The 26713-nt window shown below is 35.8% G+C and overlaps 1 protein-coding gene and 1 non-coding gene across 11 annotated transcripts in view; both read left to right on the forward strand.

Moving 5' to 3' along the window:
* Positions 1 to 26713, forward strand: part of ZNF638 (zinc finger protein 638) — a 138066-nt gene that overhangs the window by 64859 nt on the left and 46494 nt on the right. For 9 of the 10 annotated variants that reach the window (XM_047851996.1, XM_047851989.1, XM_047851994.1 and 6 more), the window contains exons 2-10: positions 2798 to 4310; positions 9419 to 9480; positions 14651 to 14689; positions 15669 to 15961; positions 17001 to 17278; positions 19136 to 19282; positions 20404 to 20526; positions 26153 to 26211; positions 26574 to 26626. In XM_047851996.1, the coding sequence (XP_047707952.1) occupies positions 3000 to 4310; positions 9419 to 9480; positions 14651 to 14689; positions 15669 to 15961; positions 17001 to 17278; positions 19136 to 19282; positions 20404 to 20526; positions 26153 to 26211; positions 26574 to 26626 (2365 nt within the window). In that variant the 5' untranslated portion in view covers positions 2798 to 2999. The remainder of the gene's footprint in view (positions 1 to 2797; positions 4311 to 9418; positions 9481 to 14650; positions 14690 to 15668; positions 15962 to 17000; positions 17279 to 19135; positions 19283 to 20403; positions 20527 to 26152; positions 26212 to 26573; positions 26627 to 26713) is intronic. The other variant, XM_047851992.1, reaches the window with a different exon arrangement.
* LOC125163102 (U6 spliceosomal RNA) lies at positions 6486 to 6589 on the forward strand. Its single transcript, XR_007151272.1, has one exon. It is a non-coding gene; the product is annotated as a U6 spliceosomal RNA (small nuclear RNA).

Genomic DNA, 26713 nt, shown 5'->3' on the forward strand with positions numbered 1-26713 from the left:
AACAACAGGGCATCTCAGAGCCTTTTAATTCAATATATAGTAGGCATCATGTCCCTCTAGGAAGAGTAACTAGTGCATGCATTTCGGACTTTCTTGACCAGGGACTTTGTTTGGAACTTGTTTGCGAAGTCCTACAATCTTACGGGATAGTAATTTCTGCAGAATACAGTTTGTGAATGTTTGCTGTCTTGCATTCTGTAAATGTATACATGTATCAGTGTAAGGCAGTGCTAGGCACTTAGGAAATAGGTAAGTTTTTAATAGATACCTCTAAATCATGAGATAATTAGATGACTGATTGAAATGTGTTCCTTTTTGGTTTTCTTATGGGGGAGAAACAATATTTGGGATAATTTGTGTTCCTAAAGTTGTGAGAGGAGTCTTAACCGGTTAATAAGGAAAATGGTGCTGAAAGAGTTCGAGTAACTAGATGACAAACTGCTTATGTAAGAGAACATTGTTCTTGGAAATATTTCTATTTTGTAGAAAGTAGACACAGTTTAATATGATTTGTTTAAAAAGACCTGGAGTTTATTACAAATGAACATTATTCACAGAGAATTGGGTATCATTGTTTTAGTAAACTTCTGTCTGCTGCTTGTATCTGTTGAATTAGAAGCCTGTGTAATTTTTGTTGTAGTGTTGTGTTTCATCCTAATTTGAAAATAATCTATGTCTGTTAATAATAAGGACTTTGGATGTGATCAAACAGCTTAACAAATAGTTGATGGTATTTTAAGTAGGAGTAGGGTTATATGCTTGGAAAATAAACATGCTTTAAAAAGTTTTTTAATGTTTATTTGAGAGCGAGAGAACGTGCGTGAGCATTTGCAAGGCAGAGGAAGGGCAGAGAGAGGAAGACAGGCTTGAAGCTGGCTCTGTACTGACAGCAGAGTGCCGATGCAGGGCTCCAACTCACAAACTGCAAGATCATGACCTGAGTGAAGTCAGATGCTTAACTGACAGAGCCACTCAGGTGCCTCAATAAATATATACTTTTAATTAATGGTTGATAGTTGAAAAAGACAACACAGACAAACGCAAAAGCATAGTAAAATGGAGGAGTCCCAAATGGTACAAGCAACAAACAATAGTTTGTTGGAATACTCACTCTGGGCCTTGGTGATCAAGAAAGGTTTAATGGAGGCTGACCTTGAAGGATGAGTAAAATCAAGTAAGTCAGGTCTCGTGCAGAGTTGTTTTGTTTTGATTGGAAGAGATGGTTGGAAGGGAGTGTGTTAACCGGATAAAGCCCATTTCTTAGCTTAATTAACATTTCACTAACATTATGTATAAATGAAAGGGTATAGTGGAATTATCGATGAAGTTGTAGCTTGAACCAGAAAGTGATGATCTTCATAACATCTTTTATTTTATTAATTTTAAAAGGTTTTTTAAATTTATTTTTGAGAGAGAGAGGGATACACAGAATCCAAAGCAGGCTCCAGGCTCTGAGCTGTCAGCACAGAGCCCAACGCAGGACTCGAACTCACATACTGCAAGATCATGACCTGAGCTGTCAGAGGCTTAATAACCAAGTGAGCCACCCAGGTGTCCCTAGAAAGTGGTGATCTTCAAATAGGATCTATAGTGTGGATTTTCATTGTAGGTGTAGATGCCTGGAGACCTCATGTTTCCCACCTTGCATTTCTATCAGGTATAAAAGTAGGGACCTAATGGAAAACAATCTGTTTTGTTTTTTTTTAAACTGGCAGAGGAAAGTCAAGCTCGGTGGCTGCTGACCTTGGTCCTGAATGATAGCTAAAGTGTTTCTATGAGAATCAGCTTGGAATGCGTTGTGCTGTGCTCTGATGGCTGGACAGCAATCAGTTTAATAGAGTGCCTGGGAACTGCAAGATATTTTGCTCACATCTCTTATTGGTTAGGAGCATGCATTATGGGGCTAATATGCACCTTGAGTGCAAATCTGAGGCTGGTTGCTTATTACCTGTGCAAGTTATTTAACTTCTCTGTGCTTTAGTATCATTGTCTGTGAAACTACATATTTCAAGGGGCTGTTGTGAGAATTCAATGAATCAATCCCTGTGAAGCACTTCGAACAGTTACTGGCATATGAACAGTATAAAGTTAGCCATTGCTATTATCTGTATATATTTGCCTCTATGCCTCACGTTGTGGAGGGAATCTGAGAGAAATATAACGTGGTCGTGCTACCTGTTATGTTGTCTGTTATAATCAATTCCACGCTACTGCACTCTTGTCAGACTCTAGTCGAGTTATTGGTGGCAAGTTTTCATCTTAAAAGAAACACCTATTTAACTACAGAACTTAAGCATAGTCTAATTGCTATATGAAATTTGTAAGATGTTATTCCAGGGAAGACTGTGTCTTAGAGAAATGGGTCTTGTAAAATTTTAGGCTTACAGTTTCTGTTTTCCTGGTTTCTACATAACATACACATAAAGTGTATGTGTATTTCCAGTATTTTAATGCCTTTATCTTTTTTTTCCAGTAACAAAGTGTGAAATAAATCCCCAATATTTTTCAAGATTATTTAAAAGGAGTTGTAATTACTGCTCAGCACCTAGGACAGCACCCAGTGCAACACTTTGTACATGAACTCTGGCTTGAGTTTTGGGGTTTGTGTTCTGGATTCGGGAAAGAAAAGAAGAGAATCTTTTTGGGAAAGTTAACAATTCTCATAAACACTCTAAAAGTATATGAAATGGAGAATGGTTTCATGGCTTTGTTTCAAAATGTTTTACACTGGCTGTAGAACCCACTTCATGAAGTAGTTTGAGTTAAAATGATCTAATATTTGTGTTTTAACTTTCAGCTTTGTGTTATTCTTGGAAAATTTCGCACCACTTGTGAATTCCTTGAACCTGGGCATTGCAAACCCACTTCTGTTGGGCCCATCTCCTTTGCACTTTGCTCAGATTAAGACTCAATTGGCGCTTCAGCAGCTGAATGCCGTTGCCTCACATAGTTCAACACCACCTTATACTTTATTAAATCAGGCTTTCTTGAAAATAGCCATGTCGAGACCCAGGTTTAATCCTCGAGGAAACTTTCCACTTCAGAGGCCACGAGCACCTAACCCTTCTGGGATGAGGCCTCCAGGACCATTTATGAGGCCTGGATCCATGGGTCTTCCAAGATTTTACCCAGCAGGGAGAGCTCGTGGAATTCCACACAGATTTGCTGGCCATGAATCTTATCAGAACATGGGACCACAGAGAATGAATGTTCAGGTAACTCAGCATCGAACTGATCCAAGATTGACCAAAGAAAAATTGGATTTTCATGAAGCACAACAAAAGAAGGGGAAGCCTCATGGTAGCCGGTGGGATGATGAGCCTCATATATCTGCATCAGTGGGAGTGAAACAGAGTTCTATAACACAGGTTACAGAACAGAGTCCTCAAGTACAGAGCCGCTATACAAAAGAGAGTGCCTCAAGTATCTTAGCAAGTTTTGGATTATCTAATGAAGACTTAGAAGAACTCAGTCGCTATCCTGATGAACAGCTAACTCCTGAAAATATGCCATTAATCTTGAGGGATATAAGGATGCGTAAAATGGGGCGCCGATTACCTAATTTACCTTCTCAGAGCAGAAGTAAAGAAACACTTGGTAATGAGGCAGTTTCGAGTAATGTGATTGATTATGGGCATGCAAGCAAATATGGCTACACAGAAGATCCACTTGAAGTACGTATTTATGATCCTGAAATTCCAACAGATGAGGTCAAGAATGAATTTCGGTCACAGCAGAGCATTTCTGCATCTGTTCCCACTCCAAATGTGATATGTAATTCTATGTTTCCTGTTGAAGATGTGTTTCGACAGATGGACTTCCCCAGTGAGTCCTCTAATAATCAGTCCTTTTTCCCAGTTGAGAGTGGAACTAAGATGTCAGGCTTACACATTTCAGGACAGTCAGTCCTTGAACCTGTAAAATCCGTCAGTCAATCCATTAGCCAAACAGTTAACCAGACAATGAATCAGTCTCTTATTCCTCCATCAATGAGCCAGCAACCTTTTTCGTCAGAATTAATTTCAGCTGTAAGCCAACAAGAGCGGATCCCACATGAACCTGTGATTAATTCATCTAACGTACATGGATCAGGAGGAAGTAAAAAGAATTACCAGTCAGAGGCTGACATTCCCATTCAGTCTCCCTTTGGGATTGTGAAAGCATCATGGTTACCAAAGTTTTCACATGCTGATGCCCAGAAGATGAAGAGACTTCCAACTCCCTCTATGATGAATGATTATTATGCAGCGTCTCCAAGAATATTTCCACATTTGTGTTCTCTGTGTAACGTAGAATGTAGTCATTTGAAGGTGAGTGTTTTTAAAGATCACTGTATAATGATACTCAGCGCCCAAATTTCCTCTGAATTTTCATATTTATGCTGGTGTTAACTAGGCATTGAGGAAATGGCAGAAATAATTGATTGCAACATCACCACTTAGTTGTAATCTAAGTAGCCCTGGCCTAAGTACTGAATTGAGTGTTAGACCTTCTGTATTCCTGTGTCTGGGCATACCACATAGTTTGTCATTTACTTTGAACTTCTGATTAGTTCTCCTAGAAAATCCATTCAACATAAAATTTATATAACATAAATTGTATACTTATAAAACAATTCCACATGAGTGAACTTTGTCTAAATAGAATCTGTTACTATAAAAATATTTTAAAAATGGAATAAAAAACTTGTACTGCATACTTCTAAGAGATAGTATATTGTAGCCTTGCATGTGTCTACCTGTCTTGGGCTAAAAGACAGTTAATGCTGATTTAAGTATTTTCTGACTCTAGCTAGACAAGGACTTCTAATGTTTCATGAGGAGCTTTCTAAAATGACTTAATCCATAGCAAAATTGAGTCAAGAGGAATTGTTTGGGGAAAAAAAGAGTATTTATTTGGGGACCAGCTGTGGGCTAGAGAATAGTGTAAAATGGTAGACATTTAGAGAGAAAAAAATCTTTAAAAAGGCCTTAGGTACCTTCATGGGAAGTATAGTTAGAAGGAAGTATTTTATAGAGGTGTTGAAGAGTAATGTAGAATGTACTGTTTGATAGTACAGTTGACTCTTGAACAACTTGGGGTTTGGAGATGCCAACTCCTGTGCAGTTGAAAGTCCAGGTATAACTTTTGACTCCCTAAACTACAGCCTACTGTTGACTAGAAGCCTTACTGACAAACAAATAGTTGGTTAATACGTTTTGTGTGTTAAATGTATTATATACTGTATTCTTACAATAATAAGTAATACTTCTAGAGAATAAATGGTATTAAGAAAACCATAAGAGAAAATATATCTGTACTGTAAAAATCCATGTGGACCTGTGCACTTTAAACCTGTGTCTGTTCAGGGGTCAACTGTAATTGTTGGATTTGTATAGGAATTTCCCAGTATGTTTTATTTACTGATACATGTTTGGAAATCAGTGTTTCTTCTGTTTACTAATGTGATTTATAGATTTATATTACAAATGGTCAGGAAGGAATTGTACTTCCCACAGGAATAAAGTTTGATTCAAGGGCATATAATTGGTAGTATACTACGAATAGGCTTAAAAACCTGTAGGTGTTAATTGTCTTGTTTTTTTCTCCTTCCAGTACTGCCCTTTTACTGTCTTTGTAATACCCATTTACCAGATTTCAGCTGATGATTTTGTTAACTCCAGCAAAGGAAAGCAGCATTTTCCCGCATTTTAGTCAGATTTGCTGAGTTCTAAATAAATAATAGTTGCCTTCCCTATCAAGGGAGATAGCCAAGTCTTAAAAAATTTCAGAATAATTCATCGTTCTTACAGTTTTTAAGCAGTCCTAAGCCCTGAGTTGAGTAATAAATAGGCTTTCTGTATTCCATTTGAACTTTTAATTAGTTATGATGAATCCAAGAAAGGTATCTTTAAAATCAAGAACTTAAGGTTTTAATTTTTTTTAATGTTTATTTTTGAGGGAGTGTGAGCTGGGGAGGGGCAGAGAAAGAGGGAGACACAGAATCCAAAGTAGGCTTCAGGCTCTGAGCTGTCAGCACAGAGCCTGACATGGGGCTCGAACTCATGAGCCATAAGGTCATGACTTGAGCCAAAGTCAGACACTCAACCGACTGAGCCACCCAGGTGCCCCTTAAAGTTTTAATATTTATTTTGTAGAATGGAAAAGGTATATGTTTATTCAGTAGGTGTTTACTGATTATCAGTTTTGTACATGACTATATTAGATGCTAGGCAGAAATGAGAACCATATAAAATGAAGATGTTGGTCTTAAGCAGTTTAAACAGTCTCATTGAAGAGAAAAATAACATATCTAAGGAATTTAAAAAATTAGAGGTCAACAAATGGTTCGGTGATTGTATTTGACTTGTTTGGGTATGCTGTAGGGGTGAGAGATTTAATATTTCTGTATGGAATTTAGGCTTATATCCATTCAGGCCAGTGTTAAAAATTTATCAATACCTTTTGTGTATTTAACAGCATATAATTAAAAAGAAGTATAAATAGTGCTCACTTGGGCAACACATATACTAAAATTGGAATGATACAGAGATTAGCATTGCCCCTGTGCAAGGATGACATGCAAATTCATGATATGTTCCATATTTCTTATAGTAAGTTTAGTTACCATCTCTTATATAGATAAAGAGAAAACAAAAGAAAAAAAAGTATAAATGTACTTTCTGACATCAAAAGACTTCTGTAGTCTAGTTGGAGGAGATTGAGTGACAGTGACTAACTGCATTGAGTCTGTCTGGACTAGAAGTATCGGGGAGGGAAGACTTCATGGAGTAGATTAAATATGGGTCTTGAATGATGAGTAGGCTTCAAATATACCTAGGGGAAGATGGATGACATTTCAGACATCAGCAACAACAGTAAGTACCAAGAGCCTTCAAAAACTTAGCTTAAGGTGTTTAGACTTGAGGTGAGAGGCACTAAGAAGCTATTTAAGGTTCTTGATATGAAAAGTGACATGTTCAAAGTGTATTTTAGAGAGATAAATCTGGCAGATGTATGTAGGGTATACAGGAATGAGAAGACATAAGATAGGGCACTGAATATGAGGCTTCCCTAGTTCCTCAAGTGTAAGATGGTGAAAGTCTGGGTGAATATGATAAAAGTAAAACTTAGGAAAAGAAATCATTTAGTGATGCTTTAGAGTTCACAGAGATTACCATTTAAAACAAAACAAAAAACACATACATTTTTAACAGAACAGCATAATGGATCTAACTAATGAATTCTTCACCACTGGATGATCAAATGATAGGGATTTGTGAACATGGACTTAGATGGTATAAACTACCTCTCGTTTCTGTGTGATGTATCTTTCTGCCTTGTAAATGACCTTGTAAATAATGTAGCCAATAAATGTAAATTACCAATTGCAATTTTTTCTTGCAAAGTAACGTTTGACAAATATGTTCCCCATGCTGAATCTTTAAAACTATAGCCTGAAAAAGGCAACAGTGGAATGTGAAATGTATTTTTCTAAATTGGTTTTCAGATGTTAGAGGAGGAGCTGTCCTTGGTTTAGAAGTTACGTCTTTTGGGCTATCCTTGGTTTAGAAGCTGTCTTTCAGACTGAAATAATTCAGTTTGAGAAAATACTAATTGACATAAAAGATTTTTGAGGTAGTTGGAGGGTAGAGTGAGCTCTTACGTGGGTAGGTATTTTCACAGTTTGATTCTGGACCCACCGAAGTCTACAGTGCTTGCGATATTTCCTGCTTAGTAGATGATACCACTTTTTCTCTGGAGAGGTAGTACTGCTTTGGACCCTTAATCTAATCTGGATACCCTTACTAGAGAGTCTAGAAATTTGGGTGGCATAGGTATATTTACTGAGCTTAAAGCAAGTAATGTCAGTGAGTGAAGTGAGCCTGTTAAACAGAAGAGAGAGAGGGAGAGTATGTGTATATACATATACGTATATATGTGTGTATATATATACACACATATATACGTATATGTATATGCATATGTATATGTATCGATACACGTATATATGAATGTATATGTAAAACTGGAGAGTGTGCCTTAAATAGGGCAGCCATCAGCATTAGCTGATAGTTGCTGTACAGAATACATATTTAGTATTTTTTCAAGAAAAGCTGTAAGTCTGGATTTGGGGATAAAATCTCTGGATTGTTAAATGATGGCAACTTATTCAAACAAAACACTTTGTGGTCTGAATAAATCATGCCCAACCCACTACTTGCCAGTGTGTCTGTTTGATGTAAACAATGTCCAGTTAATGTCAAAGACATGGGTTTAGGAGTACTAGAGACTTGTGGTTTCTGTTTTGTAGCATTGAGCAGGATATGCAGACATTTCTTTTTTGCAATCCACAATGAGTTCCATGGCTTAATGAAATAGTTTAGGGTTTTTCATAATCTGTTGCTACGTATTGCAGATAGCATGCACTTGTGTTCATACAGTTTTTGACAAGGCAGATTCCAAAATTAGCGTCAACTGTGGTTTTAACTGTGGAAACGTCTAGTTTGTAGCAATGACATACTAAAATGTTTTTGAAATGGATATGAATAACATTTTCCTCAAGGAACATTTTAAAGTATAAAACTGTTTACTAAGTTTTTTGCTTGTCCAAATGCTAGAGAAACAATAAATCATTCGATAATAATGTTGCTTTTAACTTTCACTTGGGGGACTGTGTCTTTGAAAAGTGTATTGTCTTTTGTTTTTTTTTTTTTAATCAGATGTATCTTCCAGGAACTATTTATGGATATAGAATGTAATTTTAGGGCAGATTTGTAAATTAAGTAATGTATTAAGAGAGAATTTTGTTCATTGTAAAGCTCTATATGTAAGGGATACTGTGTCTTTGAAATAGTGTTATTTTCCCTTAAGTCCTGAAAATAAATTAGATTTAATCAGCAGTTTTTCATATTTTTACTAATCTTATCCTTTGTCAATATAGTGGGTACCTTGTTTGGAATGGTACTGGCCTAAGAGGTAGGAGTTTTTGTTGTTGATGTTGTTAGCTTGAATTTAGAGATACAAGTTGTGTACACTATGTTTTGAAGATGCCATTTCAGATACTGTTTTATTATAGAGTTTTTGGTGTTCTCTGGAGTATTTTTATGTTTGAGATGAATTACTTCTGACCAATGCTTTTTTTCCCCAAGTTTAAGTATATATTTGATTTCAAAATGAGTGTCCATGGGTATGATTTTTTAAATGTGTTCTATACTAAAATGTTTCAAAATGGCATCAATGAGGTCTGGTATTGAGTGCCTTTATTTAGAGGCCTTTTATTTTTGTGAAATACTAATGAGTAGTCAAATGTTATTTATAATTAGATTTGTTAATTTTTGAAAAAAACAGAAGTATCCTGTGTCATTTTTAAAAGCCTAATTTCATTAGTCAGTGTGAGGAATATTCTAATTTCAGCACTTTTCTCCTTTTACAATAGGATTGGATTCAGCATCAAAATACATCTACTCATATTGAGAGCTGCCGCCAGCTACGTCAACAGTAAGAACAAGTTTTTCTTTTTTATAGGTAGCAAATTTACAAAATAGTTCAAGTGTGACTGTTTAATACCATTTGTGTGGTACTTTAGAGAAAAATATTTTTAGAAAATTATTGCCTGTTTGAAATACTTCATAAAGTATATTTAATCTTTTCCCAAAAGGAGAGAATTAAATATGATCTTTTCTTCTGAATCCCTCCTAATGTAATCCCAGTAGGTAGACTTTAACAGGAACCTCTTATAACCCTGGAGTAACAAAATTAAATTGTATTCCTCCTACCGTCATTAAACGTGCTAATATAGTTGTGTGTCAAGTTACTGGTCACTAAAACTGACATTACTAAACATGAGAGTAACATTTTGGGTGAAATGATTTTTGTGCAGCTGGTTTGGGATTTGGTTTTGTTCTTTATGAAAACATCACCAAATTTTTTTGAGATTATTCAGGACTCTTCTGGTCATAAATGAAAAACAACTCAAAGTAGTTTTTTTTTCTTAAGTTTATTTATTTTGAGAGAGAGCACATGCGCGTTGGGGAGGGGCAGAGAAGGGGGGGAAAGAGAATCCCAAGTAGGCTCTGCCCTAACAGGGGCTCAATCTCGCGAACCTCACAAACCATGAGATCATGACCTGAGCCAAAATCAAGAGTTGGACACTTAACTGACTGAGCTCCCGAGGTGCCCCTCAAAGTAGTTTCTAAAGTAAGGAAATGTATTAGCGTATACAACTGGGAAATTAAGAAGTGGTTCTAGTTTCAAGGACAGCTGAATTTGGATACTGAAACAAAAATCAAAGCAGTCAAATGTTTTTGTTCTTTGGCTGTTCCCTTCTGCTTTGGCCTTGTGAGATCCCAGGTACACTTCCTCTACAAAGCAAAATGACCCCCAAGGTTTCAGACTTAAGGGAACTGTATAGTTAATAATTCCAGGAGTTAAAACCAAAATAGAAACACACAATAACCCTCAAAAAAACATCTTTCCTCATAAGTCCTTGGTTTGACTCTTTTGGTCTACTTTGAATTAGTTGTCCATCTTGAAATCAGGTATAATGGTTGTAAGAATTGGGTACTCTACCTGTGTTGGTGTCATGTCCTTGCTCCTGCTGTTGAGTGTGATAATAAGCCCTACCTGAATCATATAGACTGTATATGAGTAGAGATAGTAGTTGCTTCCCTATATAGATGCTGTGCAAGCATAAGTTAACTTATGGAGATAATTTATCATCTGAATTAGATTGGCTTAGCTAGCACTGTAAATGGAAGATCTCTCTTAAACCATAAATTTTCTCAGATCAGTAGGATGTCTAATTCTTATGAAGGTGAGGGATTTAAGTGGGAGTGAGTTATTTGTTATAGGTAGGCATTAATGCTAATAAGGGGATTCTAGCTACGTATACTGCCATCAGTTTACTAGAGGAAATGACATGTATGCCTATTAAAGCCTTCTGGGTTTTGTTGTTTTTGTTGTTGTTTCTTGTACTTAGGACCTGATTGTAAAGTGCTTTCTGTGCCTGCCACTTAATTACTCCAGCCTGCATTTTTACCTTTTTCAGGTTATGTGCTCTTGAATAATACCTTCTTGACTTTTTCTACACTGCAAAAAAATAATGACCAAAAAAATGGATTTGATTAGGTGCTTGGGATCATTCCATGGGAAAATATATGCTACTATATTCTTTGTTTTTTTAAGTTACATTGTGTTCCTTTTGTTTCTGTACCTTAATCTATATAGACATTCCTCTGCTGATGTATATTTAGGTTCTTAGTTCTTAAGGTTTATTACCTCTTTCCTCTCTTTGTCTTTGTTGGATCTTCCTGGAATATACCACAAGAGTAGTTGGTTAACCTGAGAAAAGATACATTACATCAGAATTTTAGTATTAATAATGAAGAATAATAGCTATATTCTTATTATTGTATGTTGGACCTAATTCTAAGTCCTTTACACAATTTAATCTTCACAGTAACCTTTTGAAGTGTATATATAATGATTATTTGTGATTTTACCATGAAGGAAACTAAGGCACAGAGGGTCGTTTTCCCTGCTATCTCACAGCAAATCATCGGCACAACTAGTCTGTCTAGCCATGGATCTTTCCTCCTTCCCCCCCTTTTACACTCAACATATTATTCTGAAAAGTTTCTAAGCTGCAAAAGTTGAAAGGATAGTAAACATTCATGTATTCATCTTTATTCACCAATTATTATCATTTGCCACATTTATTTTATTTTTATATAAACTTTTTTGAACTATTTGAAAATAAATTACAAACGTTATGGTAACATCACTCCTCAGTTCAACATCTGTCTTCTCTAAGAGTAAGGAAATTTTTCTACAGTGGTTATCTGTTATAACCACAATGAATCCCTGCCTATCCCCCAACCACACTCCCAATCTGAGATTCAGTCAAGATTCATGCATTACAGTCTCTTAAACTAGAACAGCCTACTCTTCCTGTTTTGTTTCGTTTCATTTCATTTCATTTCATTTCATTTCATTTCATTTCATTCATTTATTTTTTTGAGAGGAATGCTTTCACAGCGTTGACTTCTTTTGAAACATCCAGGAAAGTTGTCTTGTAGAATGTTCCAAAAGTACATTTTGTATTATCTGTTTGTTTCCTTATAATTAAATTGAGATTGAACTTTTTGTCACAAAAACTATTGGTGATGTGTACACTGATCACATTGGGACATAGGTAATGTCTCTTAGGTTCTTGTTCTTAGGAATTATGCTGTACTGCCTTTGTGAGGAGTACCATGCTTCTGAAACACATTTTAAACTAGTTAGACAATATATAGATAGTCCAAACTCTACTTGAAGAATAGTATATATGTTTTATCTTCCTGCCCTGGCAGCAGAGACAAGAACATGTATTTTAGCAGTCAGCCTAATGAGGATCCAAAACATTACTACTAACTCTTGAACAGTGGCCCTCAAGATCTTGTGAATCTATAAACTGGAGAGCTCAAGGAACTTAATAACCTCTGTGTTGACAAGCAGCTATATTTCTAGCATTGTACATGTGAGAAAGCTAAAGCTTACTCACATTAAGTAACTGGGTTTCAGATGCATGGTCATTAAATGTCAGCATGTATACTTAGACCTAGCATTGTTTGATTCCAGAGGGCTTGCCTTTTTTTTTTTAAGATTTTATTTTTAAGTAATCTCCACACCCAACATGGGGCTCGAACTCACAGCCCTGAGATCAAGAGTCACATGTTCTACTGACTGAGCTAGCTAAGCGCTTCCAGAGGTCTTGCTTTTATTGATTGATTTGTTTATTTGTAAAGTTTATTTATTTATTTTGAGAGATTGAGTGAAAGAGTGCGTGTGCAGGCAGGGGAGGGACAGAGAGAGGATCCCAAGCAGCTCTGCGCTATTGGCACAGAGCCGGATGTGGGGCTCGAACCTGTGAACTGTGAGATCATGACCTGAGCCGAAACTGAGTCAGATGCTTAACCAACTGAGCCACTCAGGTGCCCTAGAGGTCTTATTGTTAAATGTTATATCATAGACCAGAAGTTTACCTTCTTAGATGGTAATAAAGTAAAGGGTAAGTGTAAATGAAACAGTTATTCATGTTTTGACAATTGTTGATGCTGGGTGATGGATATGCTGGGTTAAAGTTAACTTTTTTTTTGTCTTCATAGTTTGTCACCTTATAGTTACAAGATGCTTTAGGCATCATGTTTCTCAAAGCAGGAAGAAGGGGGCAAGAAGCAGGAAGAATTTTGCCAGTGGTTTTGCACCTATGTCTCATTCGTTTGAACCTATCACTGGCTATGTTCTAAGGAGGCTAGGAAAGCAAATATTTAGCTTTTTTTAGCCTTTGTAGTAGAAGCAGGCAAGTGAAAAGGAAGTTGGGAATTGCTGTTGAGTTAACCTGCTAACATTGTCTGAGACAAATAGTAACAAATAAAAGCCATTTTATCTTACTGTGGTTTTGACCTGACTTTATTTTCCTGCCAGGTGACTTGCTGTAAGAGTCGGCTGCTTCCATTTCCTTACCTGGCGCTCCTCTTGGTTATTGAAATTGTGTTTTTGAATATTAATTGGCTTAATGATTTAATTTCCAATTTAAAATTTTTTCCAAAATTTCCAATTAACCTTCCAAGTTCAGATTCTCTAGAAAAGTTGCGGATGAAGATGTCTTTTTCTTAGACTTCTATGATGTTACTGTTCCTTCTACTTTTTTTTTCCTGTGGTTTCTTAATCTCTTTTATTGGTTTGTCTTTGCGTTACTCTTGAGTGTTGGTGTCCTCGGCCCCTTTTTTCCTATAAACTGTATTCTCTGTTAGTCTCACACAGTCTTTGTGCTATATGTGACTTCTGCATGCCTGATTTTTCAGTATCTTAGTCCTCATCTTTCCCCATAATTCCAGATATTTATTTCTAGTCGTTGTGAAAAATTCTTGTGTTCTCTTGCATTTCAGAAATGTTTATTGGTCCCCTATTGCCTTTTACTTAATGTGCACCCTCCTTACCTTTAGGACCTTCACCGTTTGTAATTCTGAGCCACCGTTGCAGGTTTTTCCCCTCATAATTGCTTTTCATCATTTCCATGCTGCAGCCAGACCAGTTCCTGGAATAGAATACTTATTTTGCCTCTAAATTCTTTTATGTATTGCCCCTTAATGAAACCTACCTTGATCCATGCCTATTGGTAGACCTTAAAGGGCTACCTGGAAAACAGCCTTTTCTGCAAATTCTCCCGATTCTTCCCACCAGATGTGTCTTTTCGAGAACCACTAGGTACAGTGTAAAGGGCTCCATACATGTTGTATTCTATAGAATTGTGTCCCCTGGAGTTCTGCAAAGTGCATGAACTGTCTTTGTCTTTTAACCTCTACCTAAACTTGTGTCATGTACCTATTCTGTACCTCTTTACACACTTTTATGTGTATTCCCTATTTTACTTAAGTAAACTTTGAAGTCTTCAAAATTGAGAATGTGTTTCTTTTCCTTGAAATGCCTACTAGAGTAATGCTTTGATTATTTCTTGAATTAGACACTCAAATATTTTACTTCCAAGAAAATTTTCATATATTAATCTACTAATAAATTATGTAAACTTAGGTTTTGAATAGTCCTGATACATTGCAGGGAAAGATTAATTGAAACTTATAGTCTCATTTCAACTGTTCATTAATACTGTTTATTCTCAAAATAGGTATCCTGATTGGAATCCTGAGATCCTCCCATCAAGAAGGTAATTCTTTTTTGAATAGTGGTGTTGTTGAGACTTAATTTTTCTCTTAAAAGTAAACAGGTATTTTTTTTTAAAGGTATTCTTTTTGAGTTCCTGTTTTGATTGTTTTCACTTTGAAACATCAGACAAATGCAGCAATCTCTATGAATCTTTAATTACCCAGCTTAAGTATGATAGCTCACCTCTGTGAACTTCTGGTTTTTATTTTTTTTAGTCTTTCCTGAAGATACTTTATGCGTTTGTTATTTTATGTTTCGGGGATCTTATGTTATAAATGCCTTGAAGGCTAGGAATGGTTTCATTAAGCTTTATATTCCCTAGGAGGTACCTATTTAATGTATGTATATACAAGTACAGCAGTCAAAGACTTTAATATTTGTAGCTGGTATAATCTCTCAGGAAAAATTGTTGAAAAGCATTTGTTCATGTAAGTCGTTTCTTAAATTCTTTATATAACTTAATACTTTCAATACATAATTGTCTATATTGTGATATAGGAAAAGCTCAGGAAATTGATGAAGGGTATTGTCTGTATATTAGCAAAACTGGGATCCAAGCAATTAGAGGGATAAACATTTGTTTGTTTCTTATTTATCTACAAGGCTGAATTGCACCATAACATAGGTTTTTTGTTTTAAATAAATATATGGTATCAGAGTTTGGTATTGTTAATAATCTGTTGTTAAGAAGGGACTTCGGGGGATGCCTGGATGGCTCAGTTGGTTAAGCATCCGACTCTTGGTTTTGGCTCAGGTCATGATCTCACTGTGGGTTTGAGCCCTGCACTGGGCTCTGCGCTGACAGCACGGAGCCTCCTTGGAATTCTCTCTCTCCCTCTCTCATTGCCCTCTCCCCACTGGCGCTTTCTCTCTCTAAATAAAAATAAACATTAAAAAAAAGTGACTTTTGTTATTTAATATAACCTAAGTTTACATTAAATTGCTGAATCTTTTGATCCCCCCTCACCCATTCTTTGTAGAAATGAAGGCAATAGAAAAGAAAATGAAACTCCAAGAAGACGTTCTCATTCCCCCAGTCCTAGACATTCTAGGAGATCAAGCTCAAGTCACAGATTCCGTCGATCTCGAAGCCCAATACGCTATATATACAGACCGAGAAGTCGAAGTCCAAGAATTTGCCATCGTTTCATTTCTAGATACAGATCCAGATCCCGTTCACCATATCGAATGAGAAATCCATTTAGAGGCAGTCCAAAATGCTATCGATCAGTTAGCCCTGAAAGGACGTCACGGAGATCAGTGAAATCATCAGGTACACTTATGGATGTGAATAATAGATCTACTTATTTTGACTGAATTTTTCAGTTGTTTTTTTTTTGAATTTTTTATGTCTATATTTTTAATAAGTTTGAAATGGTGACGTGTATGCTGTCAAGATTTAACCAAAGTTGACATTTTGCGCTATTTGCCTTAGCCCTTCTAATAAAATGGAATATTTCATTTCTGTGTTTAGAATTTCTATGTGAAATTGACCCACATCCCAACCTAGTCTGATCTTCTTTTATTAACTATCAGAAGAAATTTGGGAGAGTTTATCTGTCTACCCAGAATCAAATTTAAAAACCATGGCTAGGCAAACATCTTAGTTTGGCCATGAGTTAATTTAAAATTTTTTTGGTATTTTTCATATTTTCAATCTGTGTCTTAATATTGGTTTAGTGACCTTTCTAGAAATATCTCAATATGTTTCCTCTGAGATCTTTTTAGAGGTCTCCAGCGTCTTCCCTTTTCCAACTACATGTCTGTGAAGCTGGATTTTCTTTATACATTTCAACCAAAATAATGTATCTATCAGACTGGATGCAGAAGCAGATATGATAATTCAGGTTTTAAGTGCAACATGAATATCTTTGGGAACATACACAGTGGTGCTACTCCTCCACCTAATTTTTTGTTTGAGAATTAAGGTTGTTTTTCATAAAAATGTTATTTATGCTAACACAGGAGATTATTATTGTTAAATGAATTAGTAAATATTTTAAAATTTTGATTTCAATTTCTTATATGGTAAATACTGATAAATTTAACACAGAAACTCTTTGGAGTCCTCAGTTTTTAAGAGTGAAGGGGGATTCTGAAATCAGAAGTTTGAGGACCACTCAAGCTCATGAGTGAAGAATTGAAAACTCAGAATTTTTTTGTGTGTATTTGCTTCCTGTTTGGTCTGACAGTGGCTCTATGTGATAAGTATTTGGGCATTTGAGTTCTTCCTTTTTCTTTACTAATGTGATGAGACAGTTTCCACCTTAAGTTCTTTTCAGTTGAAGTTTCATTTATGTCCTTTTTACTAGATAGAAAAAAAGCATTAGAAGATGTAGTACAACGATCCGGGCATGGGTCAGAATTCAGTAAACAGAAGCATCTTGAAGCAGTTGATAAAGGACACTCACCAGCACAAAAGCCTAAAACTGGCAGTGGATCAAAGCCATCAGTAAAATCTACAAACTCTACAAAGAGTGATTCAAATTTAGGGGGACATTCTACTCGTTACAAAGTCAAGAATATTGAAGATGACACATTACCAGAATGTAAACAAGTGTCTGATAAAGCTGTTTCTCTCCAGCGTAAGGTCAGTAGTTCTTGAATTGTTAGTGCAATTGTGTATATACATGTCTTATTATGACAGAAAAAGTTGCTTGAATTTTTTATTTTCCTATTTTAAAAGTTTGAAATTGTGACTTGTTGAAGTATGTTGATATGGAATATTTTATTGGTTGGTTTTATGAATTTAGTAAAAGCCCAATAATTCAAAATCTCATAGCTTACAAATAAATCCTGGAGTTTTGGCATTTGATGTAACAAAAGTGAGAACATTTCGGTGGTTTGGTGGTTTTTGGCTAGCCACACAAACAGGTTGTTGTGATGAGTTTTGCTCTTTGGTGGGTAAGGTGAATGTAATCACCAGCAATATAAATGAGTTTTTGTAAGCTGTACAAGTCTCTACTGAGAATTGATCATTTTTAATCATTTTTTTTACTTTTTTGAAGTATAGTTCAGAAGTCAAATACTCTTGTCCAGTGTAGAACAGCTTATTTTCTGGTACTGATTTATTGGTGTATTTTGACTGTATTTTGACTGTTAGTTATAATCCTGAGGTATTATTTTTATTACATACGTTAATTACTATTATAGTAAATAGTATATGAATCATCTGGAAAACATTAGGGTAATTGCTAATTTTAGGCCAAATTATCAGATGTTTAGTGTGTTGTAGTATTAACAAATCTTCAGGTATTTAGGTGCATATTACTCTTAACTTGTCTAAATATTTTCAACAGTTCTAATTCCTTGCCTTCAAAGAGCTTATATTTAGAAGGATACACTTAAAATGATCTACCTGTAATTACACAATTTTGAAGAGTGTTGGGAAGAAATTTTTAATATGGGGAATAGGCTAAATTAATGTTTAATGTTCTTTTCATTTTTTCCCAGGACTTGTAGATGGTGGCAGTGGAACTTTTTCAATGCTTGTTTATTTTTGAGAGAGGGAGAGAGAGAGGGAGACAGTTTTTGACATAGGTGATAAATTTCATATTGCAGGGTATTCAGATTTTATACATATTTTATATGAATCTTTTTAAATGTTATACTTACCTAGGTATCATTTCTTTAACGTTTTAAAATTTATTTTTGAGAGACAGAGACAGAGCATGAGCTGGGGAGGGGCAGAGAGAGAGGGAGACACAGAATAAGCAGGCTCCAGGCTCTGACCTGTCAGCATAGAGCCCAACACAGGGCTTGAACCCACAAACTGTGAGATCATAACCGGAGCTGAAGTCGGATACTTAACTGACTGAGCCACCCAGGTGCCCCTACATATCATTTCAATTATTATTATTATTTTTTAGAAATCTTAGTTTTTTTGTTTATTTTTGAGAGATAGAGTGCGAGGTGGGGGGCGGGGGGGACGACAGAGGATCCAAAGTGGGCTCTGTGCTAACAGCAGACAGCTCCATGTGGGGCTTGAACTCATGAACTATGACATCATGGTGTGAGCCGAAGTTGAATGCTTAACTGACTGAGCTACCCAGGCGCCCCGATATCATTTCAATTATTAAAACACAGAGTTAACAAAGCTGTAATTTCAGCTTCATTAGTGATAGGCCTTGTAGATTCATATAGAAAACTATTCTTCAGTAGTTTTAGATTATTCCATAGGTCTTGTTTATTATAAAATGCTTCTAAACAGAAAAGAGCATTTGTGATTGTGTATGTATAAACTCTGACCACTGTTAGGGTTGAGTGGTAAAATATAAAACAGTTTTTACTACTTCAGCATTTAAAATTTTTTTTAATTGTGGTAAAATATTTAGAAAAGTCTGCTTAAAGGACTAAGGTTAATGGTAGCAGAAATTATATTGGGAATTATTATTGTACTTCACAGCTTAATTCAGTTTTTTAACAATTTTCTTTCATTCAAATATAGCTTCGGAAAGACCAGTCTTCGCATTATGGTTCAGTTCTTCTTATATCTGAATTACCAGAGGATGGCTGTACTGAAGAAGAGATTAGGAAAATGTTTCAACCATTTGGAAAAGTTAATGATGTCCTCATTGTTCCTTATAGAAAAGAAGTGAGTCTCTGTTCTCAAAATGCATACAAAGTTATTACTTGATAAAGACTGATGTTGGATCTTTTAGTAGCTTTTACTACATATATAATTAATAATTGAGAGTTAATGTAAATGATTAGATTCCAGTGAACAAGGTCCCAGCATACTGTTTTATATCCTTTAGAACAGGGATTGGTTAACTTTTTCTGTAAAGGGCCTGATAGTAAATATTTTAGGCTTTGCTGTAAGATTGAAGATACTCAACACTGCCGTTGTAATACAAAAGTAGCCATAAATAATATACAAATGAATGGGCATGGGTTTGTTCAGAAAAACTACTTGTGAAAACAGGTGACGGGTTATAGTTCACTTTCCATTGCTTTACACACTGGTAAGATTATAGCAAAAAATGACTTTGGTGTACCATGCTTTTTACATGTGTATTGTATTCCTATGCCTCACCCAGTAAAGTTCATTAAAATTATGAACAACCCCAGACTAAGTAGAACATAAAATCGTGAGACAAGGGGCGCCTGGGTGGCTCAGTTGGATAGGTGTCCGACTTCGGCTCAGGTTATGATCTCACGGTTTGTGGGTTTGTGGGTTTATGGGTTTGAGCCCCGCATCAGGCTCTGTGTTGACAGCTCAGAGCCTGGAGCCTGCTTCAGATTCTGGGTCTCCCTCTCTGCCCCTCTCCTGCTTGCACTTTATCTCTCTTTCTCAAAAATAAATAAACACTACAAAAAATTTTTAAAAAATTGTGAGACAAAACAGAACATAGTTGGTAGTGTTCATTGTTGCAAGAAACTTAAAAATGTCAGACTTAAAGCCGCTAGACCAGATCTTGCCTTCTGTGGTTACTCAGCCATGCCTCCTATGTCTCATGGTTCCACAAGCCTGCCACGGACCCCTGTTTTCCCCGTCCTTTCTTGGTAATAGTGTAGAAATTCTATAAGGTTAAATGTCCCATTTCATGTGCGAAAACACCATGGAGATCAAATGACACTTGAGCAAAACAAAAAGAGGTAAAAGGAACCAGGAGTTGAGGTAATTTCATAGTTTTATGTTCCACAAAAAGTACCAAGTCATACAGAGAATTTTGAGTTAGATTTTTGACTAACAGTATAATACATTTTATTTAGGCTTACTTGGAAATGGAATTTAAAGAGGCAGTTACAGCAGTCATGAAGTATATTGAAACAACACCTCTTCTGATAAAAGGGAAAAATGTGAAAATATGTGTTCCAGGAAAGAAAAAATCACAGGTAAACTGGATTTAGATCACACATGTTTCATTGTTGTTGATTAATTTGATGATACGAACAGGGGCGCCTGGGTGGTTCCGTTGGTTAAGCATGGCTCAGGTCATAACCCCCGGATTGTGGGATCAAGCCCTGCATTGGACTGTGCACTGAGCCTAGACCCTGCTTGGGATTTTCTGTCTCTGTCTCTCTCTGCCTCTTCCTCCCCTGCTTGTATGTGGAGTGTCTCTCTCTCTCTCTCCCTCTCTCTCTCTCTCTCTCTCTCTCTCTCTCTCTCTTAGTAAAAATAAAATAAAGTATGATACATACATAAAATGCATAAAACATAAATGTTCACTCAGCAGATTGTATGTGTATAGATTAAAATATATTGAAATTAGCAACTTTATATAAATAGCACTATAAACAGTATTAAATGGCAAGCAGTAGAGCAGGAGAAAATACTTAACAAAGTTAGCAAACATCTGTGAAACCTCTATTTAGGTCACAAACTAACATTGACTACATCCTGGAAGCCCCTTGCATACATCTTCTGAATTCTTACACCGTCCTTTCTGCCTAAAAGTAATCCTTAACTTGATTTCTAATACTATAGTTGAGTTTTGCCTGTTTTGAACTTTAAATAAACAATTATAGAGTGTATATAGTCTTTTGGGACTTGTGTTTCCTTAGAAGTATTAATATTTATGAGTTTAGTCTTTCTAGACATTTTTTATGCTTTAGTTTAACCATTGGTAATGTCTGTGAAAGTACTTAGAAATATTCAGTAAGCTTTGCTTTGTTCACGAGTATTCTTTTCATGTAATTATATTTGCTGAAGAATGCCTACTTTATAGGGGCCTTGTAGCACTTTTCAGTCAGTGATTTGGAGCTCTAACCATGTTAGTATATGTAGATTAATTATAGCTATTATAATTATTAGCTATTAATTACTATTTTAATGAGCTATGAATATCTGTTCCCATCTGTCTTTTAGGTTGTATTTTTTAAAAGACTTTTTAAAAAACTATTAAAAAGTTTTGTTTGGGGGCGCCTTGGTGGCTTAGTTGGTTAAGTGTCTGCCTTGATTTCGGCTCAGTTTATGATCTCATAGTTTGTGAGTTCGAGCCCTGTGTTGGGCTCTGCACTGACAGCGAGGAACCTTCTTAGGTTCCTTTCTCTCTCCCTCTCTCTCTGCCCCTCCCCCTTGCACGCCATCTTTTTCTCTGTCTCTTAAAATAAATAAACTTTAAAAATTTCATTTGGGGGTGTTAATGATTTTAGATACTAATTTTGTACTATGTATTTTCTTCCTCTGTGTTGTTTATATGTATATCCATATATGAAGTTTTTAGTTTCAGTGTACTCAGCGTTGATTTTTTTCCCTCTTAATGGCTTTTGCTTTTTTGCTTTCCTCTTGTTTTAGAAGACCTTCTCTATACCAATGCCAAGAAGATATGCTTCCGTTATTGTTTTAATGTATAAATTGTGGTATAATGTGTTATTGGGATCATTATTTCCAAAATGGAGAGCCAATTAGCCGAACATCATTTGTACCTAATTGGTTCTTCATTGATTTCAAAAGCTATCTTTATGTGTATAAATTGCCCTGCATATATAGATCTGTTTCAGACTATTGTTAGCTCAGTCTGTTTATTTCTGTTCCAATAATACATGATTTCAGTTATTATTACAGTTATTATAATTTTATATAATTGCCTGTCTTTCTGATAGAATCTTTTTTCTTTGTTCCTTATTTAAATTTAGTTAATCTTGAACATTTACTCCTGCGTATTGGTTTTAGAATCAGTTTAAGTTCTCTGAAAACTCTTTTTGGCAGTTTAACTGATACTGTATTGTGTATTGAAATTTTTATAATACTAACTCTTTCTGTTTAGAAAGATGGCTTGTCTCTGTTTATTTAGACCTCATTTAGTTTCTTTTCCTAATGTTCTTTTGTAAAGTTTCCATAATGTACATTTTGGAGGGGGTGTTAAGTTTATTTCTTACATTTATTTGTATATATCATAAATACTAGTTAAATTGCTTTTTGATAAAGCATCTATATTTTTTAATTTTATGTTTTCTGATTACTTACTAAGTAACCCATGATCCTGGTTTACATCTGTGACATGCCATCTCTTTATTTCCATTGCCCTATCTTGAATAATGAATTTTATGATAACCTTAATTATTACCAATTTTATTACTTAGAATTTCTTATATTTTCCGCTAACAGAAAATTTCACCAGTAGTTTATGAAATAAATGAGAGGTTTATTTATCTCTTAACAGAAAGTCTGAAGGTAGGTGGTACACGGTTGGTACAGGAGCTCCGTGTCATCAGGAACCCAGCTTTTTTGTTTTTCTGATCCACCACCTTTAGCATGTACTTTTCATCCTCCGTTGATGAAGATGGTTGCCATACCTTCTGGCACCATTTTTATCTTCCAAGCAGAAAGAAAGGGATAAAAATCAAAAGCAATATGGGTTTTGATTTTTTTTTTTTTTTTGAAAGAACAAGTTCCTGAGCAACTTTTATCTACAATTGATTTACCAGAACAGTGACATATAACTTCCTCTAGTTGCAGAGGTGGAGTGAGAAGCAAGAATTGCATGCATAATTTAAGAACATAAACTTTATCCTGAAGACAGTTAAATGTTATTCCAGGTTTTGAACAGGGCTCTGACACAAAATGGATTAGATTCATTTGGGAGTGATCTGCAGAATGAACTAGGCAAATGACTGAAGAAGGGAAAGAAAGAAAGCTTAGCAGATTGATTAAAGGGAAGAAGAGAAAAAAATCAATGAGGTCCAGTTAAAATACTTAGTCAATCAGGCTACTATAATAATAGTAATGGTTTTGGGTACATATGCAAACTTGAGAATAGGAAGGAGAAATGGCTCTTACTCAAACGAGACCTGACCGATCATTCAATTGTGAAAACTGGGGAGATCAGTCTTATTTAATACTGAAAAATTTAATCTGGGGAAATGAGCGAATAAGGATACATCTAGGTTATTAGAATATTTCAGTAAGATTAAAATAATTCTCTTGGATAGCTTTTTGATAAGTTTGGTAAGGTAACAACAGAGGTCCAAGAAAAGCCCAACCATATTTACCCTTCTGATTTTCATAGTAATGAATAGGGGACACTATCAGCACTAGAAACTAGAAAATATGCACTCTACATGTCAAAAATACTGTTTTTCTTCAACTAAATATAGTTTGGGTGGTGCTGAATTGAAGGAGCCTTACAAAGCTAACTCATGACTCTTCTGTCCTAATCTAGCATCATTCCTAGGGATTGACTGGAGGAAAATCCCATGCAGGATTCCAGCTATGGCTTTTTCAGATTGGAAGTGTATAGATAACCTTCTTGACCTTTTACCACAGGGGGAGAATCAAACTTTCTTGCCAGAGTAAGCCAAAAACAGGCTGGGAACCCAAACTAGGAAAAAGAAGGGCAGTGCTACTGCTTTCTTGGTCCAGATCTTACTTTTGGCGTGAATAGTCAAACCAAGACAAGTTTTCTGTCCACATTTGACATTTCAGGTTAAGACTGCCTTTGATTCTGGGCCGCCTGGGTGGCTCAGTCAGTTGAGTGACCAACTTCAGCTCAGGTCATGATCTCACGGTTTGTGAGTTCGAGCCCCGCCTCGGGCTCTGTGCTGACAGCTTGGAGCCTGGAGCCTGCTTCCGATTCTGGGTCTCCCTCTCTCTCTGCCCCTCCCCCTCTCATGCTCTGTCTCTCTCTGTCTCAGAAATAAATAAACATGAAAAAAAAAATTTCAAGACTGCCTTTGATTCTGGCTGTGATTCAAAGAATATTCTCTCCATTTTGCTACTTTGAATCAATAAATGATACAGAAAAGATGAAAATTTCCCACATCCCTATATTTAAACCTGAAGGATTAAAATGAGTCTGCACAACTCTAACAAACTTAATTACCTTTAGTTATAAGTCAGTGTTATCTTTAATACTGATTCTTAAAACATTTTTGAGCTACTTTCTCCACCACCACTACCAAGAATCTGATGAAAGCAAGCATTGTTTTTTTTCCCCAGAGAAATGGACCATTGTGGTCCATACTCCTAGAATTTTCTTTAAAGAAGCAGGAGCACTTGATCTAGAAAAAAGTATCAGATTTTCCATTGCAACTACGAAATAGTGCTGCAGCTCAACTCTGCAAAAACAAAACAAAAACAACAAGACTTAAAAATTTTTAATTTAGTATGTTTTGGCAAAATTCATGGAGACGTGACTTCTAAAACCTAGAGCAAGCAGTCAGCTAAGATCCAAGAAGATTGCACAGAAATGAAAAGCAATGCTGGGAAACAGTGATCAGTCGTTTGAGCATTATAGAAAATTCTAATGAGTAACAAGGAGATAAAACCAAAGATACAATCAGAATTCAGATGAGAATTTGATTTCATTTTAATTGAAAAACTATTTCTTAAAAATCTGTTGTGTGTCAGGCATTGTGGTATCTGCAGAAGATATAGTGGTGACAAGACAGAGGTGCTTTCTTTTTAAAAAAAAAAAAAATGTTTAAGAGAGAGCATGAGCAGGGAAGGGAAAGAGAGAGAGGGAGAGACAGAATCCAAGCAGCCTTCATGTTGTTAGCATGGAGCCCCATGCAGGGTTCAAACTCAGGAACTGTGAGATCATTGCCTAAGCTGAAATCAAGAGTCAGGCGCTTAGCCGACTGAGCCACCCAGGCGCCCCAAGACAGATGTGCTTTCACCCTTCTTGGAACTTAAAGTCTATTCGTGAATATTAAAGAGTTTAAAATGGTGAAGACGAAAGACATGGTGGATACATTCAGGAAGCCCAACCTGCATATAACTAAAATTATCCTCTACTTCCAACCCCAAGCATCCTTTATACTCCTTAAGCTAATAGGCATGGATCTCAAAAGTCTTTTACAGTTGCTGTTCCTTCTGTCTGGAATGCTTTCTTTTTTTAAAAAAAAATTTTTTTTTTCAACGTTTATTTATTTTTTTGGGGACAGAGAGAGACAGAGCATGAACGGGGGAGGGGCAGAGAGAGAGGGAGACACAGAATCGGAAACAGGCTCCAGGCTCTGAGCCATCAGCCCAGAGCCCAACACGGGGCTCGAACTCACGGACTGCGAGATCGTGACCTGGCTGAAGTCGGGCGCTTAACCGACTGCGCCACCCAGGCGCCCCTGGAATGCTTTCAATACAAGGATTCACTTGCTCTCTTATCTCCTTTAGGTGTTTGCTCATATATCACCTTTTCAGTGCGACTTGCATAACTTATTGAAAGTTGCACAGCTTTTCATTCCTCAACAAGAGCTTCTGTTTCCCTCTTCTGTTATTTTTCTCCATAGCACTTGTTGCTAACAGATATATACATATTTTTAATTTCCTTATGGTCTTTCTTTCCTTACCCTTTGAAGTTAAACTCGTTTGAGATCAGGGTCTTTGTTTTATTCACTATTCTCCAGTGCCTAAAATTGTGCTTGGCAATTAGTGAGAATTCAATAAATATATGTTAAATTGATCTGAATTTCATAATAATGTTTTTTGTTAAATTTCTTGTACTCTTATGTACTTTCTAAATTGCCTTTTGTATTTGGGGGGAAAAAACTAATTTTTTCTTTTTCAAAATCTTTTTCATAGAACAAAGAGGTGAAGAAAAAAGCATCAGATTCAAAGAAAACAGCTGCATCTACTTTAAAGTAAGTAATTCCATGACTTTATAATGCTAGAATGAATGGGCATATGAATTAAAATTTTAAAATTTTTATACAATTGCATTTTTAATATATTTTATTACCCTGACTCCAGTTTAAATGGGACATTGTTCAAAATGAATACATTAAACTTTAAATTTTAAAATATTTACGTATATAGGTATGTAAGTAAATAAGTTCTGTGACCAGTGTGGGGCTTGAACTCCCATCCCTGAGATTAGGAGTCTCATGCTCTACCTACTGAGTCATCCAGGCATCCCTGAACTTTTTTAGATCTAAGTTTTGCATCTTTAAAAGTTTTAGAACTTAAAATTTCAATCTTTGCCTAATTTTTTTCTTTTCAATAGAAAAGATCTAGATGCTTCCAAAGCTGTTGATACTGTGACTTCAGGTGCTGCTGGTAAGTTACTTTTAATACTCCTCCAAATGAGTATATTTTGTCAGTTTACTAAAAACTTCTTGCAAGATGATAGTAGAAAAACATTGT

The sequence above is a fragment of the Prionailurus viverrinus genome, chromosome A3 (genome assembly GCF_022837055.1).
Source record: "Prionailurus viverrinus isolate Anna chromosome A3, UM_Priviv_1.0, whole genome shotgun sequence".
In the NCBI taxonomy this organism is placed as follows: Eukaryota; Metazoa; Chordata; class Mammalia; order Carnivora; family Felidae; genus Prionailurus; species Prionailurus viverrinus.